The following is a 16,849-nucleotide window of genomic DNA, read 5'->3' as shown; positions in this document are numbered from 1 at the left end:
CTGGGCTTAGAGGCATGCACCACCACACCCATCTCTCGAGTTGCATTTCTTACTGAACTAATTCTATGGGTCCTATTTTGTACTGAAATGTATATCTCTGATATTTGCCATGAGTATTTTGGTAATGTTTTCTGTATATTTGGGTCCATAAATATTTAGAATACCAAGTCCACTAAAAGTACATTTTTTTTTAACTAGGTGTTTGAAAACACAAATGATTTCTTCCAATGCAAAAATCTTCAAAGGTTGCTAAAGGCTTACTTCTGTTCATCTCTTCACTTGCATTAATCCCTTCAGTTGGAATGGTGGCCTCTGTTATCAAGCCTTGAGATGCCTGCTGTGTCTTCAGTGCCCTGTTTGCAGGAAGGATAACCTTCTCTTGATTTCTCCCCACCCTCTGACCCTTAAGAGGCAACCACTTGGAAGTACAAAGTCAAAGTCAGGTGGAGTGCTTAGGCCCGATACGATTCATTCAGAATGACAGTGCAGTTACTTATGCCTCTGCTATCTCTCGAGATTTGTCCTTTTTGGTATATGTTGGATAGGAGCCTGCCTTCCTGAGGGAAGGATGGCTGTTCCACATCCACATTATAAAACTAATAAAGCTCAAAGGAAACATTTGCCGTTTTATTACAGAGAGAAATTGACAATGTTGTTCTCCCTTTCCTCTCTTATTTTGTATGTACAGAGCCACATTTAGTAGACTTTTTGTCTGTTTCTCAAGTAGACTTTGTTTCTTGAAGAGAAAGGGACCATGCCCTATTTATATGTGTATTTTCACTGTTCTCATAATAGAATTTCAAACATAATCCTTGGCTTGTTAACATCCGGTGATTAAATCAAATGGCAATCAAAAAGCATGTATGGATATACATGCTTCATGGATATATATATATATATGTATATATATAAAGATTAAAGACTAAATGTTAGAGGATTGATGTTGGGATTATCCAGAGCAGATTTAGGGGAGAATGAAACACTTATTAGGGCGACTCACTCAGCATGAATGAATCCCTGGCTTCTATCCCCGGGAACAATAGCAAAGACTTTAAACTAGAGTGGCTCAAACCTGTAGATCTGGATGAGTTCTCAAAATATGAGTTTATATCCAGGTGTAGGTGAACGTGCTAGGGATATTTATGGAAATATTTTTTAAAAGGTTAAAAAAAGTCATGGTTGCAGGGCACTAGTGGCTCACACACCTGTAATCCTAGCTACTCAGGAGGCTGAGATCTTAGGATCATGATTAGAGGCCAGCCTGGGCAGTAAAGTCCATGAGACTCTTCAATTAACCACCAGAAAACTGGTATAATAGCCCAGTGGCTCAAAGTGGTAGAGCATTAGCTAGCTTTGAGCAAAAAAAGCTCAGGGATAGCATGTCCAGGCCCTGAGTTCAAGCCCCATGACTGACAAAAAAAAAAAAAAAGTCATAGACCTTACCTTTGAGTAGTAAATGGTAATCTGTTTTAAGGGCCTTAAATGTGGGGGAAATGAGTGGAGATTAAAAAACAAAGAGATGAATACTGAGAGAAACTGATGAGTGAGTGAGGAAAGGAGAGAAGAAAAAGGAGGGAGGAAGGGAGGGAATAAGAGACATAGAGGGAGAAGTTACAGGAGAGAGAGAAAGAGGGAGAGAGGGGGGAGGGGGAAGCAGGCAGGGAGAAAGGGAGAGAGGGAGAGAGGAGAGAGAGATTTACAAGTTTGGGTATCTCTGGGAAATGCTCATGCAATGTTGCTAGCAATATTCGTGGTTTTAATAAAATGCTACCAGAATGATTAGCCTGCTATAGAATCTCCCTTGATTCTAAAAAGTGCAAACTACTTATTGCTAAATTGGACAAGTCCACAAGTAAGAGTGAATTATATATAAAATCTTGCTATCAAAGACAGCTGGTTTAACTGGGTGCTAACCCTCAGGAGGCTGAGATCTGAGGATTATGGTTCAAAGCCAACCCTGGCAGGAAAGTTCATGAGACTCTTTATCTCCAATAAACTAGTCAGAAAACCAGAAGTGGTACTGTGGCTCAAGTGGTAGAGCACTAGCCTGGAGCAAAAATAAGCTCAGAGACAGAGTTGAGGCCAAATCTGAGTTCAAGTTCAAGTCCCAGGACCAGCTAAAAGATAGAAAGAGAGAGAGAGAGACAGACAGAGAGACAGAGAGACAGAGAATAGAGCTGGTTTAAAATGAGATTTTGATTTTATATGGACTCGCTGCTAAGAGACTGCCCGAGCCTTAGACTTCTGAGACTATTAATTTTTCAGGGATTCTAGGGAAGGCCTAAATGCATTTTGCATAAGAGATGGCCAGGAGCCTTCAGGGTGCAGAATGTTAGGATTTAAATGTGAAATGTCCTACACAGGTTCATGTGTTAGATGCTTGTTCTCCACATGGGGGCGCTGTTTCAGGAAATTTTAAGATAGGACCTTCTTAGAGAAAGTGGGTCTCAGGGAAGAGGTCCTTGGCTGAGTATCTTACCCCTTGGCCCTTTCCTCTCTCCGTTCCCCCTCTTCTCTCTGTTCTCCTTCACTCTCTCTCTCTCTCAGCTTCCTGACCGCAGACAGTTGAATAATCTCTAACCACCTACTTCTGCCACCATGATGTTCTCCTGCTTCACAGACCTAGATGGCCATGAATTAAGTCCTCTGAAAGTGTGAACCATAGTAAATGCTTCTTCTGTTATGAAATAAAATAACCAAGAGACAGCCTATGGTGTTGTTCCAAGCAAGGGATAGTATAGATAATAATAGTATAGATAATCTAGGTATAGCATAAAAATATTTGGTGAATGAGACTTGCCCATTACCTAACAATCCTTTTTTTTTTTTTTTTAAGAAGTTTGCCTTAACACCAATGCAGTAAAATCTTACTTATAATACATATTCACTTATTTTCCATGGTAACAGACTGGACAATGGCCGTCTTGGGGGAAGGGGGCAAGGGCAGTTTTAAAGTCTTCAGCATGTTTAAGTGACAGGGTTGTCTTTCTCCTCCCACCGCTGGGGGCCACACCAGCAACTAGCTCAGGTGATGTTCCCATTCGTTCTGCTGAAATGCAGAGCTCCCCCACCTCTTCACATTCTGATGCAGATAGAATGACCGTGCTTGTTTAGCATTGTGGAGTTCACATGGTTAAAAGAAAGAAAAGTGAAAGCAGTAAACTACAAGCTCTCTGGCTCTGAGGTCCTCATCACTGCTAAAATCAAGAATTATGGTGGATGCTGGAGAAGAAGCCCTGACCTAGAGATGGCTCACAGGAATAAAAAATTAAGATAGCTCATCTATGACAAAGAAAAAGATACTTGAAGTGATAATTGGTAACAAAGATCTAGAGGTAATAGGGTACCAGCATTAAGAAAGGAACAGACACACGTTGGTCACCATTGTGTATATCTTAAGGAATGTGGAAATGTGTGCAAGTTAAATTTCTTTTATTGTGGGAAGGATATTTAACTTTCCCTGAAAAGAGAGGAAACTCACGTGGTAAGCCCAGCATTTTGGGCTGCGCTAAAACCATCAGGCTCAAGATCATTAAATTATAAAACACTAACATCCCTCCCCCCTCGCCCCCAAGAAGGTTGACCTGGATTTGCTAAGGGAGAGCCTACCATAATAGTAGCTCGTGGTCATGTGGCTAGAAAGAAACTTCACTTTGGAAACAAGCGCCAGGATATTTTAAAGTTTTACATTAACTTCAAGAAAGAGCATATTGTTTCCCTCTAAATTTGCTTTCAGTTGAGAAAGAAAAAAGATTTAATGATTGGCAGAGAATAAGTAGGGCTGCCAGACAAATGTGCGGGCTAAGCAGTGAGGGTGAAGATACAATTAGCTTAGAGGAAGTAAACAGAAACATTTGGCTTTGTTAGCAAGGATCCCACCATCAGAGGTCCTGAAATCCAAATATCGAAGAACCAAGATAGCAAAGGACATGTGTCACTGATGCTGCCAGGGCTCTGTGCCTTCCTTGCTTAGACATGACTGAAAGAACACAAGCTGGGGACTAGAAACTACCCTTGGAGTCCAGTTTTCACTTTATGAGATGCTTTTTGAGATACATTCCTTATTCAGTTCATAATTCACATAGCTAAAAGTAGGAGTTTAGAGTAGATGACTTGTTACTGCAAGATGCTGGTGAGAAACAAAGCCATACACAGATATACACATACACCGATTAGACCAATTTAGAAATTATATACAAGAAGGTTATACAAAGCAGTTTTAGTTCTTTATGTTCAAATTTCACAGGGTTCATTGAAACAATAAATTTTGAGGATTTTGGAGCAAATATAGCCCCACATAGATTGAGTGTACCTGATAGTATATCAAACTACACAAGCAAGTAAAGAACTACCTAATTGGTGAGTATGATCATGAACTAAACAACTAGGAAACCCAAATCTCAAAGCACACTCTCATCCAAGGTTTAGCACAGAGTCAAGTGTGCAGGTAGGTGACAAAACTTGAGAGTCACTTATATATCACTTAAGGTGTTTAAATTTAGAGCATTAATTCAAAGTAAGTCAACAGAGAATGGGAAAGGGTGTTCCTAACACTTAACCAGCACATGAGGCATAAGATTGTGCTATGCAGTCTTGCTACCTTAGCCAGAGAATTACCAAGGCTCAGATATAAAATTTATACCTGCAGTCTCCACTTGGTGATAGCTTTATTTATTTATTTATTGTTGGTCATGGGGCCTCAACTCTGGGCCTGGGCACTGTCCCTCAGCTCTTCAGCTCAAGGCTAGCACTCTACCAATTAAGCCATCTCCACTTCCAGCTTTTTCTGCTTATGTGGTGCTAAGGAATCGAACCCAGGGCTTCATGTATGTAAGGTAAGCACTCTACCACTGAGCTACCTTCCCAGCCCTGTGGTAGCTTTTTAAACTGCAGAAACAAACTTTTCAAAATGTATATGGGTGCATCCCACCATATTTCAATAGAATACATATGTAGCCTTGAACCTAGTAATTGAAACTGATGGTTTTTTTGGGAAGAAACTCATAATTCATTTTTTTGCTATTGTTATCACAGAGGAAAGAGGTAGACCCTTTTCTGTAGGAATTAAACATAACTTTAACTCTGAAGGTAGACATGAACCAGATCTACTCAAAGGTCCTTTGATGTTTTATGATAGAACAATAACTTGTCTCATTCTACCAAAGAGCTTTTAACAATGACTGTAGTATTTGATATTGATGTTATTTGAGAACAGTGCTGTGATAGTTCTTTTTTTATGTGCTGGTCATATGGCTTGAACACAAGGCCTGGGCACTGTGTCTCAGAATTTTTGCTCAAGGCTAGCCTTCTTCCACTTGAGCCACAGCTCCACTTTCAGCTTTTCGGTGGGTAATTAGAAATAAGAGTCTCATGGATATTCCTGCCCAGACTGGCTTTGAACCACCATCCTCAGATCTCAGCCTCCCAAGCAGCTAGGATTACAGGCATGAGCCATTGGCACTCAGCTGCGATCGTTCTTTTTAGTGAATTACCTTGTAGTGATTTTCTTTGTTTTGAGAAGTTGCATGACTGAAAAGATACGAGTACATTACAAAAGTTGCTCCTAGAAATGAAGAGCAATTAAACTGGATATGTGTCTATTACGTGTCTTATTTCTTTATTTTGAATTCTTCTTTTTACGTCTAGAAGAACAGGAAGAAGGCCAGAAATCAAGAGACGACAGCTCACTCTTCTGGCCTTGAGAGAAGGAGAGAAAGGGAATTCCAGGACTGCGATGAAGAACATTGCCTGAAGAGCTGAAGCTGGAGAAACTGTGGGATCTGGTTTCTTTCATTCAGTTTCTCCCATGCCTATTTATCAGTCATCTACGTCCCGTCTTTCCCTTTTCTCACTCTTACTTCCTTAATAATTTAATTTTCTTCCTTTACTCAACCCTCTTCTGTCCTTACGATTCCTGACTTACTAGAGTATTCTTACTACTTAAAAATACTTTTACCAACTTTCTCTCCTAAAATGGAATCACTCAATATTTCACTTTTCCTTTTCAATCTTTCATATCATTTTTTTTGTTCACACAGATACTGACCTTCTTTCCCTTATGTGAGCATGCAGACACCAGGCTATTGGACCAAACAGTAGATAGTTTGAGTAGATAGTCTGGATAGTTTGAGGCCTCAAGAGTATCAAAGAAAACACTGTTGCCAGTTTCCTTCGAGGTGGACTAATTATCTCTAAATGTTTTAAAAATCAAAAGTTTCTTGTGGGGGAAAAAAAGACATAATTAGCCAACAGAGACAGTTAGCAAGTTTTCACTGTAATAATTTAAAAACCAAAGGCCGAATGGAGTAATCAGTAGTGTAAGCAACATAGTAGATGACATAAAGGAATCATGTTTGGGAATATTCTACTCAATTCTGTAATCAAGTCACATGAGAAATATTTGAGAGTTTTACTTATGATGAAATCAAGGACCCATGAGGTAATAAAGGGATTGTGGGGAGGTGCCAATCAAGTTGGACTATTCGCACTTAGATTTTTTTTTCTTTTAAAGTATTGCATTCCTTTCTTCCTCCGTCTCTACAAGGAAGAATCTAATAAAGCCAAGTTTGTGGCAGGACAAACAACAGCACTTCTTTTTCCTTTGAGGTTCATAGGCTATATTCAGATGTCTACAAAAATTTGGGAGGGAGAATACAATTTGATCAAAGTTTAGCCTTGGTGTGTGTGTGTGTGTGTGTGTGTGTGTGTGTGTGTGTGTGTGTGTGGTCTATCTGAATAGTTAATCATACCAACTTTTTTTTTTTAATACCAGGGATAGAATGCAGGTCCTCACTCATCCTAAGCATGTGCCCTACTACTGGGGTGGTGCTATGTATGCCACACTCATCTCTAATCATACCAATTCTGTAGCTTTGCAGTGGCCTAAGAACTTTCACTGGAATACATGACATTTCATTTTGGGAATGCAGTAAATGAGATGAATCCACAAAATGCCACCAGAAAGCCAGGCACAGATGTCAGCATAAAGAAAAGCAGCCAAAGGCCTGTGGATGGACTCATCTCTTCTTTACAACAGGTGGTATAAGGCAGAAATTAAAATCTAGAGCTAGAAGTGGATGGAAGCTCCTCCTGTGGATGACCTTACCCCTGTTTCTTTGGTCATCACCTTCCCACTGCCTCTCAGCTCCACATTGTAGAAGTAGCTCGAGCAAAATTCCAGGTTACCCTGTGCAGCTAAATAAAATCTTTCAAAGACGTGTAAAGCCAGACAAAGCCTCGGGCTGTCATCTCCTTAGTTCACAGTCTGCTTTGGGGCTTTGGGAGTGTGTTGTAGGATGAACAAAGAGGGCTTATTTATCTCTAAGTTTCCAAAACACAAGGCTTCGTGAGTTCAACTTCATGCATTTATCTCTCTGAGATATTTCTGACAGGTAAATGCATGACTTCTTTCCAGAAGAGAAATAAAACCCAAACAAATCAAAAGGATAGAGATGGTATGTTACAATTAACTGAACAAAATTCTGTAAATGTTTTGGCCAGTGTTAAGGTCCTTAAAACACATAAAAGGGAAATGAAACATAACTGCTGGAACAGCACAAGAAGCCCAAAGCTTTTAGAAGAAATGTCAAGGAAGGGAGGATGAGATTAAAATAACTTTCCTTCCTTCCTTCCATCTTTCTTTCCTTCCTTCCCGCTGTTTTCCCGCTCCTTTCTAACAAAACTGGGAATGGTATTCAGCTGAGAAGGCAAAAGGTTCCTGGTTTAAGGTTACAGAAATTGAACTTGAACTTCCTGTTAATTCAATATTTATTAAGTACATTTACTTGCCAAGCCTGTCTTCCATTTAATCATTGTACAAATATTTATTGAGCCCCCACTACACTGCTGACACTAAGACAGGCATTAAGGATTACCAGCAAATAGAAACAGATGTGCTCTCGAAAACTCTTCTACCCAGAAATATTGTCTTTTTCAATAACTTTACAGTTCATAGAAGAGAAGTAAAAACACTAAATAACCATGCTCTCAGGCAGAAAGTGAAGATACTATGAAGTATACAATTACAGTATTAGAAAAGAGAAATCTCTTCCCATTAAGATTAGGGAAGAACCAGATATCAGTGGCTCATACCTTTAATTCTAGCTACTCAGGAAACAGAGATTTAGGTTCTCAGTTCAAAGTCAGCCTGAGCAGAAAAGTCCTGGAGACTCTGCCTCCAATGAGTCAGCAAAATGCTGGATGGGAGGAGTGGCTCAAGTGGTAGAGCACCGGCTGTGAGAAAGCCGAATGATAGCATGAGGCCCGGAGTTCAAGCTGTAGTACACACACACACACACACACACACACACACACACACATACACACACACAGATTAGGGAAGGGTCTCATGGCTGTTAAGTGCTGTTGAAGCTAGACTCTGCAGCCTTTGATTTTGATAACTTAGAAAGGAAGAAGGAGGTAGGCTTACTAAGAGACACAACAATGTAGGCAAAAGTTTCAAAAGAACAGGGAGAATCTTGATTGAAAACATTGAGGTAAAACAATTCCATAAACCAGCGGACCAACTTCTTCTTGTAAGAATAAATAGATGTTTATGATAGGTGGGTAGGTGTAATTCAACTTTAAATAAGCAGGGCTCCCCACCGCCCACCATGGGAATAGTTGAACAGCATGCAGTGAAATATTCTTCAACACACAAGTGAAAGAAAAACTACAAAAGGCAACCAGCTGATGACTATCCAACTCATGGCATTTCTGACTGCTTCCTTCTCATATTGGACCACATGGATTTTTAACCTTTGCTAATGTTGAGGCATTGTTCACAGGGCTGGCCTTTTGGGGACACCTAACGTAGAAGAATTCTTTAACACCCCGTTAGCTAGTGTGCTGGATTCTAATTCTGTTTCCCATCATGCCAGGGGCACACAGGTAGTGCAGGATGAGGTTGATAGCTACCATGATTCATTGCATTCCTTTACTGTTTTAGAACTAGCTGGCAGAATTATAGCCCCTCTTCCAGAGACCCCAGGGCTTCTGGTTTTTATGCATCTTGTCCAGAATGTTATTCTCCCTGACCATGTCTAGCCTGTCAAATGTTTCCCTAAATCCATACAGCATTCATAATGGCCACCCAAGGGACACAGTAGAGAGACCTATGAGAAACCTGTAGTTTCAATCTGTCTCTGTCTCAGTTTCTGTTGACAAGATAAAGCTGCTATTTCCTTTTTTTTCATAGGATGAATTAAGGGCAGGAACAAAGGCACTCACCGCATTGTCTTGCAATCTCTGGAATTTCTTCCCACTTGAGTGTGAGCTTCTGTGCAGAAGAGATTACATCATATCCCCCGAAGTACCTGATATTAGTTGATGCTCAACAAATATAAAATTTGTAATCATTGCATTTTTATTACATTTTGAAGTGTTTTGAATGTGTGTGTGTGTGTGTGTGTGTAGTAGGGTCCTGGAATTTGAACTCAGGGTCTGGGCACTGACCCTGAGTTTCTTCACTCAAGACTGACACCCTATTACTTGAGCCATAGCTCTATTTGTGGCTTTTTGGTGAAGAATTAGAGATAAGAGTCTTAACAGAAGTTTGTCTGGGATGGTTTCAAACTGTGAGCCTCAGATCTCAGCCTCCTGATTAGCTAGGATCCCAGGCATGAACTGCAAGTGCCTAGACCTGTTTTAAATTTATGAAAAACATACTTTAGGCTTCTGAGATTCAGCAACACTGTTTTCCTGTGAAGTAAACACAGAAGTTTGCTGATCAATTTAAAAGTCCTTCTTCAAAATATTTCTTTTGGTAGGTAGACAGAGATAGACGCATCGTGTTAGACATTTTATCCTAACAGCCATAGAAAAAAGTACTTTCAAACCTAAGAAAATCTAGGATGCTCCACTTCACTTTTGTTTTTCTTTAGCACCAATTCTTATGCCTATTGAAAATTATACTAGTTTAAAGAATGAAAATAAGTCTTTAAAAAAAATAAAAGGTAAGTCTGAAAATCTCATATGTGGACATTTGACCCACAGCTGTCTGTTTGGGACAGGCCTGTAGTGGTTCCAGTCCCAGACTAAAAGAGCCACAGTATTGTAATACTTTCTACGCAAACACTGCTTGAATTTCTTAACCTTTGAGCTTTGAGGTGTTTCCATGAACAAACTCAGGCCCAAACAGGGCATATGGTAGAGGAGAGAAATCAAGCAGTCCGTGCCATTGCCATTTGTGCACAGGTAGTCCAAGGCCCCTTTCCTCCCTTGCTCAGAACTCAGTGTGTTACTACCAAGAGCATGGGCTAGGACTTCTCCTCAGCTGAAAAAAAAAAAATGTCTGAATCAGTAAGTGATTTCCCTCCTCTCAGGCCTTCTTATTTTCCGGAGAACTGCTCTGAGGGTGAATTAAGATAATCACACAGTTAACAGTCCAAGGGGACTTGCCCCCTCCTCCCTTTTCACTGTGTGTGTTAAAGTATGAACTGACTTTCCCCCATATTCTTTCATAACCCCCTGAATTCTGCAAGGTACAAGCTAAGGAGTTTGCATCCCCTCGGGACAGTGTTTGGAAAGTCAATCTCTTTTCAAAAATAGTGTGAAAGGTGAAAAAGAACAGATTTTTGTCCTCATAAAGTAGCTGAGTGGCTCAGAGAAAGTCCCGCCATATGGAAATGTAACACAACCCAACATTCAAACAATAGAGATTAAAAATGAAATGATAACTAGAAGAAGAATTAGGGCTCTATTAAGGCAATGCCACGCAGCCCGGCATGCGCCGGTATATGCTGCTGTTAGTGACAGTAAGGGCTGTGCCTTAGAGCCTTGGTTAATGCTACTACTCACAGATCCTTGATCCTATAAGAAAGCTCCTCCCAAAGGGAAAGCTCGAAGTATCAGTTGACCCTCAAGAGTTTCTGACGGCTCGAGCTCTAAAAGGGAAGGTCAATGCTTGCTTCAGCAGGATTGCAGCAGCATCTAATACCCTCAGATGCGTGGGAGCTGGAGGAAAGGACCTCTAGCAGTAACAGCAGCAGTGACAAGAGGTTAGTGTTGTGTGCAAAACATAGAAATGCCCCAGAAGTTTCAGGACATAACTGAAAATCTTTAACTGTATCTGTCTTAGTTATTGTATGGTGGGAGTATCTTGGCAAAGAAGATACCCTTTGAATAGTGTAGATACCAATGGAGATTAAACGATGCATAGGGATCTCCTAGAATAGTAACTCACACGAGTGTGCTTTTCATAGCACACATCCCTTTTCTACAGCCTACATTCTATTTTCTTGCTGTAATTTATGTCTTTATTTGTATATTTATGTATTTATTTTTTGTGCCTGTCCTGGGGCATCAATTTAGGACACGGGCACTGTCCCTGAGTTTTTCACTCAAGGCTAGTGCTCTACCACTTGAGCCACAGCTCCACTTTCAGAATTTTGTGTGTGTGTGATTAATTGGAGATAAGAGGCTCGTGGACTTTTCTGGATGGCCTCAAACCTTGATCCTCACATCTCAGCTTCCTGAGGAGCTAGGATTACAGATGAGAGCCATCTGGAGCCTGGCTTGTAATGTGTTCTTTAGGACATAGTCTTTCTGAGTGACGGAGAAATATTCCTATACATAATAGAAAGTAGTTGTATTGCTAAGGAAAAAACTCAGTGCAGGTGGTCTTGGGTTTGGGAATTTCACCCTAATTCCAAGTAACTACAGCCATGGGACTTTGGGCGTCTGAATATTTTTGTTAAGCCTTGGGAGGATTTAGCATTTCTGTGAGATGACCTCTACTGGATCCTCAATCCTGCTTTTATTTACACTAAAGGACCCATTTTGCTAACCTGTTGGATTTCATTATTTGCATAAGTGTTTACTTTTTTTTTTCTTCTGGGATTTGAACCCAGGACTTCGGGCTTGCCCAAAAGGCATTCTACCACTGAGTCAAAGCTCCGGCTTAAGTTTAAACTTTTTGTTGATCTAGTGTTCCGACAAACCTGCTATTTTGTCAGTGTGTAAGGTATTAAATGTGTTGTCTGAATTGACCAAAGACTTAGAATGGTAGTACTACAGCAGGATGGATTTTTATCTGGTTGGGTTATATTCTTGTCTCCTAATAAGAGTATTCATCAGAACAGATACTCCCGATCTAAGTGTCAAGGAGAGGCAGAAATTGATCAAGGATAGTATTGAAAGCAAATTAAAAGACAAGCTGGCAATTTTCTAAAGCTATAAATTGTCTTAGAGATTAATAGTAAGTAGATATTATCTATTTGTTTTTCTGGTTTCTTCATCTAATCATTTTGGAAAATTCAGACACTTTTTATTTTCTTGCCTCTCAATCTTCTCTAACTTCATCTCACATGGCAAAAGATATTTCTCTTTTTTTCAACCATACTTTTAAGCAAGCAAGTATATTAGTGATATGTGTGTCATCATGTGTAAGATAAAAGCAAAATTATATTAGTTTGCTACCCTCTTTACAAAGTGGTTTTGCATCCTGAAGGTTGTAATTCAAGGTTAGGCTCAGGAACAACTAAGATATGTATATAATTACAATTCTAAGTAACTGGGACATATATTTTCTATAGGCTTCAGTGAGCAACAAATTATGCTGTAAGTGTGTGTCATACTGACTGAATAGTTCTTGTTACAAATACACTTGTATTTTGAAATTACTGTTTAGGTGACTTATGTTGCTTAGAGTGTTGAAAATAGAACAGTTTTACTACAAGATATTATAAGCCTGATAAACAGTTTTTGTTTACATTGTCCATTCTTGGCTATTCATCTTGTAAAATCTGTAGTTTTGCTAATAATTTTCAGCTTTTGCTCCTTCTGCCTATAATCTTTTTCAATCTCTTTGATTATATAATATGGATGCAACATAACTGAATTGTATAAGCTTTCTCAGCAGGAAGATGGCAGTAAAAATCAAGAGGTAGAGTCTATTTGAGCCATCATGAATTCCACTCCTTTCTGGTGCACCCTTTGTCTTCCTTTTCCCTCCCTCCCTCTCTCCCTACTTCCTTCCTTCCTTTCTTCCTTCTTTCCTTCCTTCCTTTTACCCCGCTCCTTCCTTTCCTCCTTTTCTTGTTCCCTCCTTCCTTCACTTCCTCCTTCCCTCCCTCCCTTCCTGTCTCATTTTCTTTTCCTTTCTCTCTTTCAAGAGGCATGCCCTTAACATCTTTTGTAGTTGTTAACATGAACCAGATTCTACTTTAAGGCAGCAAACCCATTATTCTAAAGAAATCGATACTCAAAAATCAATGACTTACTAGTTTTAGTCACCTATATAATCAATTTGATTTGTTTCCTCTCAAGCTATCAGTAATTTTAGTGAGTAAGCTTAAAAATGAGAAAAGACCTCTGTCTGTTATAACCTGCCTGTTCTCAACATGCAGCACAGTAAGTATATTTGGGAATGAGGTGCTTTGGCATGGAAGATTTCCTTTCCAGTTGGTCAGGGATCCCTTTTCTCTTTTCCTAACTTCTGAACTGCAGAACAGGAAGTATTAAAGCATTGGCCAACACAATGTTGTCAGATCAGGAATGGTAGAGGTGTACATTAGGATTATTGTCTTCTCAACTGACTATCTCAAAATCATCTCCCAATGCTTTGGGATTGATAGGGAAACCTGATGTAAGAAAAAAGACTGGGAAGTCCTACATCTGGCTTTCTATCTCTCCCACAAAAGACTAACAAAACTGATGTGAAGACCTGGAGTTTGGTTATGTCCTGACTTTGCCTTTCCTTGAAGTTATTTTGTGAGGCCAGTGAGGGCCTCTGTTTTGATTAATGATGATCATCCTATAAAATCTGGATATCATGATATGTCATATGTTTTTGACCAAAAAAAAATTAGGCTTTGAAAGACATTTCACATTAGATACTCTCAATGTATTTAAAATACACTTAAAAGTCACTTCTGGGAAATCTACTAAATATGTCAATTATTTAATCATTAATTGTCAAAGCCTATAAAATAGTGTTATCATGTCACCATGACATAAAGCAACACCAAAATTAGTGCATTATCTATAAAATGAAGTATCATTTGCCTTCAAGTGACAAATTCTATGTCAAAAAAATACCACTGTACTTCTAATAAGTGACACTCATTTTAATAGATCCTACAAAAATACAATATTTTCATTGTCCCCATAAAACATTAACTTACAAATATTATTCTCAGAGCTCCAGTACAACAAGATGTGACTTGGTTGTAAAATCTTAGTGGAATATTTGAAATACTAGTATCTAAAGTAAATTCATTGTATAAAAACAGCTATGTAGAAATAAGAGAGAGAATGCATACTACTAATTCTGGGAAATTATTCTGGAAATTCAAAGCAATTTTTAATCAAATTAATGAGTAATATAAAGAGAAATATTTTAAAGGATTTTAAAATGATTTTTTAAAATTTATAGAGTTAAATAGGCCTAATGTAAAAGGAAATAATTCTATCTTACCTATGTTTATTTTAGTGAGACAGAATTCAGAGTTTTATATGTGTTGTAAAGTTTTTGGAAAAAAGTATTTAATTAATTTCTGTCCATAAAACAATCATTGAGATTAGTAATACAGGCAGACCACAGCTCTGAGAAATTATATTTGAAGTTTCATAAATACCAAAGTTTTTAAATCACCCACCATAACTTTCTAACAGTTCTTTCTTAATAATAAACTTTATCAGTTCCCTTAAACTGATTTAAAAATAGCAAATTAAATAAAGCAGCACACAAATAAATCCTACATTTACAAGTAAAGAAATCACAGGGGCTACAATTTATAGTCAACATAAACTTGGAAGAAGGAAATCAATCATTTCCTGCCACCCATCATTCACTGCGTAAGTTTGTGGTAAGAAGACTTATCTACAATGACCTTTAGTTTGTTTCTTAACTCTGCATGTATTGTAATTAGCTAAAGCCATTGAACGCATTAGTTTGTCCTATTTTTATTCAGGTCCCAGAGATAAATGGTTAACATGAAATATTTCACTCTGCATCATGAGAATTTAGCACATGAGTATGGAACCAAATATAAACACTTTATACCATATGTACAGTTGCTTTCATAAGGCAATATCATGTAATTTTTATTGAAAAAGATTCAATATAGTAAAGTCTTATTTTAAGATAGATCTCTTTCTCAATCCGAGATGTTTAGTTTATGAAAATATTGTTTTTTTCTCTTATATTCTTTTTTTATATATGCCAACATATACCTTGTGCTAGAAATATTTTATGGGAATTACAATTCTTTATAGTCATATTTTCTATATAAAGGCATATACAACTTTGAGGCAGTGTTTCTGATGGAGAGCAGAATTTGTAAAGAGCTTGTGTGTGCTTCCGTGCTCTGAAATTATATGAAATCCACTTTGAGAAGAAACTTATTGGGTTTAAAAACAAAAACAGAACCAAAACCGCACCAATGCACAGCCAGAGGCTGACAATTAAAACTAATACATAACCACATGAACATTGTATTTATAGAGTTAACATCTGCAAGGGTGATCAGTGCTAACATAGAGTATTATACATTTGGCAATAATGTTTGCCATTGGTCCAGCAATTGGCAAAAATTTGCTTCTATGTATAAATTTATTTTTGAACATTAGCTCTGGCTAGACGTATCTTCACTATTTATAAAAAATATTTAGACAGTAAGCTCACGTTGAATAACTAGGTCTACTGTGTTCTGGAAACTCTTCAGTAGTAAAACAGCTTTTTCGTGTTCCATATGTACAAAACTGTGTCCATTTGCCTGTAAACACACAAGCCAAACAGGTTAGTCAATGCAAGCGGCCATTACTGTATCACTGTTTCCATCATAAAGTTAAGGGAGCATTGAGCCATAGGTTCCAAGTTTTGGAAACTCACAACGAAATTGCAGGCATGGAGGTAATTAATTTTAATCCTGATTTGTTAATTCAACAAGTATTTATCAAAAGCCCAATGTTGCTTCTATTGTAACTATGAAGATACAATGGCAAATCTGACACATGTAGTTTTGACATAGAAGTTAGTTTTTACTGTTATTTTGTGTGGTGTGTGTGTGTGTGTGTGTGTGTGTGTGTGTGTGTGTGTGTTTCTGGGCTCAAACCCAGGACCTTGTATCAATTAGCTACATCTCCAACCTCCAACCCTACTGTTGGGATTTGTTTTTTAAAGAAACCTTCGTTGAGATGGCTTGCATTTGTATTATGTAATTGCTGATATAAACCTATCAGCATATTGAATATTGTAATTATGTCAAACAGGACTGGAAAATTTAAATACCATTATATCTTCTTATACATTTTTATATTAAATACGTTTTTATTTCCCCCATTGGTAAATAAATATAAGGGATTTATCCCTGGAGAGAAAGCACACTGACATTAATAACATGGCATACCTGTTGTCTGCAGTCTAGAATCATCAGTGTAACAAATAAAATTTTACATTAAACATAATTAGCCTAAGGTTATCATTTCAGGATCCATGGCTATTATTTGATATTTTTTATGAAGAAACATACATTTTTTTCTGTAATGGTCATGTGTCTTTAGTTTTCTTTAAATTGCAAGTTGTCTTATTAGAATCGTTTTTATATAATTGGAGGTGGGTTCCATAGGCCTTCAATGTCATGAAAGCAAAATTGAAACTTAGTAGGAACTATTGAAACTTAGTAGGAATAAGTCTTGACAACTCAATGATTATCGAAGGCTTGGCAAAGTATGTAGTATATAAATTACAGCCAGTTAAGTGGTTGACTTTTTCAATTTTCAGTGGACTGATAAACTTATTTTGGACATGTTATTTTATTTTCACTTTTGTGTTGCAAGAAAATATGATTAATATTTCAAATAATCACTTAAAACTAAAATGTTGAGCTTGTCAACTCTCAAATAACAT

The 16,849-nt window shown here is 38.1% G+C and overlaps 1 protein-coding gene across 1 annotated transcript in view; it reads right to left on the bottom strand.

Moving 5' to 3' along the window:
• Positions 1 to 15,608: 15,608 nt before the first annotated feature.
• Positions 15,609 to 16,849, bottom strand: part of Lrrc7 (leucine rich repeat containing 7) — a 284,370-nt gene continuing 283,129 nt past the window's right edge. The window contains exon 25 of the mRNA XM_013020506.1: positions 15,609 to 15,716. Coding sequence (XP_012875960.1) covers positions 15,609 to 15,716 — 108 coding nt within the window. The remainder of the gene's footprint in view (positions 15,717 to 16,849) is intronic.

This window comes from Dipodomys ordii, unplaced genomic scaffold (genome assembly GCF_000151885.1).
Source record: "Dipodomys ordii isolate 6190 unplaced genomic scaffold, Dord_2.0 Scaffold51, whole genome shotgun sequence".
Lineage (NCBI taxonomy): Eukaryota > Metazoa > Chordata > Mammalia > Rodentia > Heteromyidae > Dipodomys > Dipodomys ordii.
The sequence above is the reverse complement of the archived record's forward strand: the minus strand, read 5'-3'. Positions and strand labels throughout refer to the sequence as shown.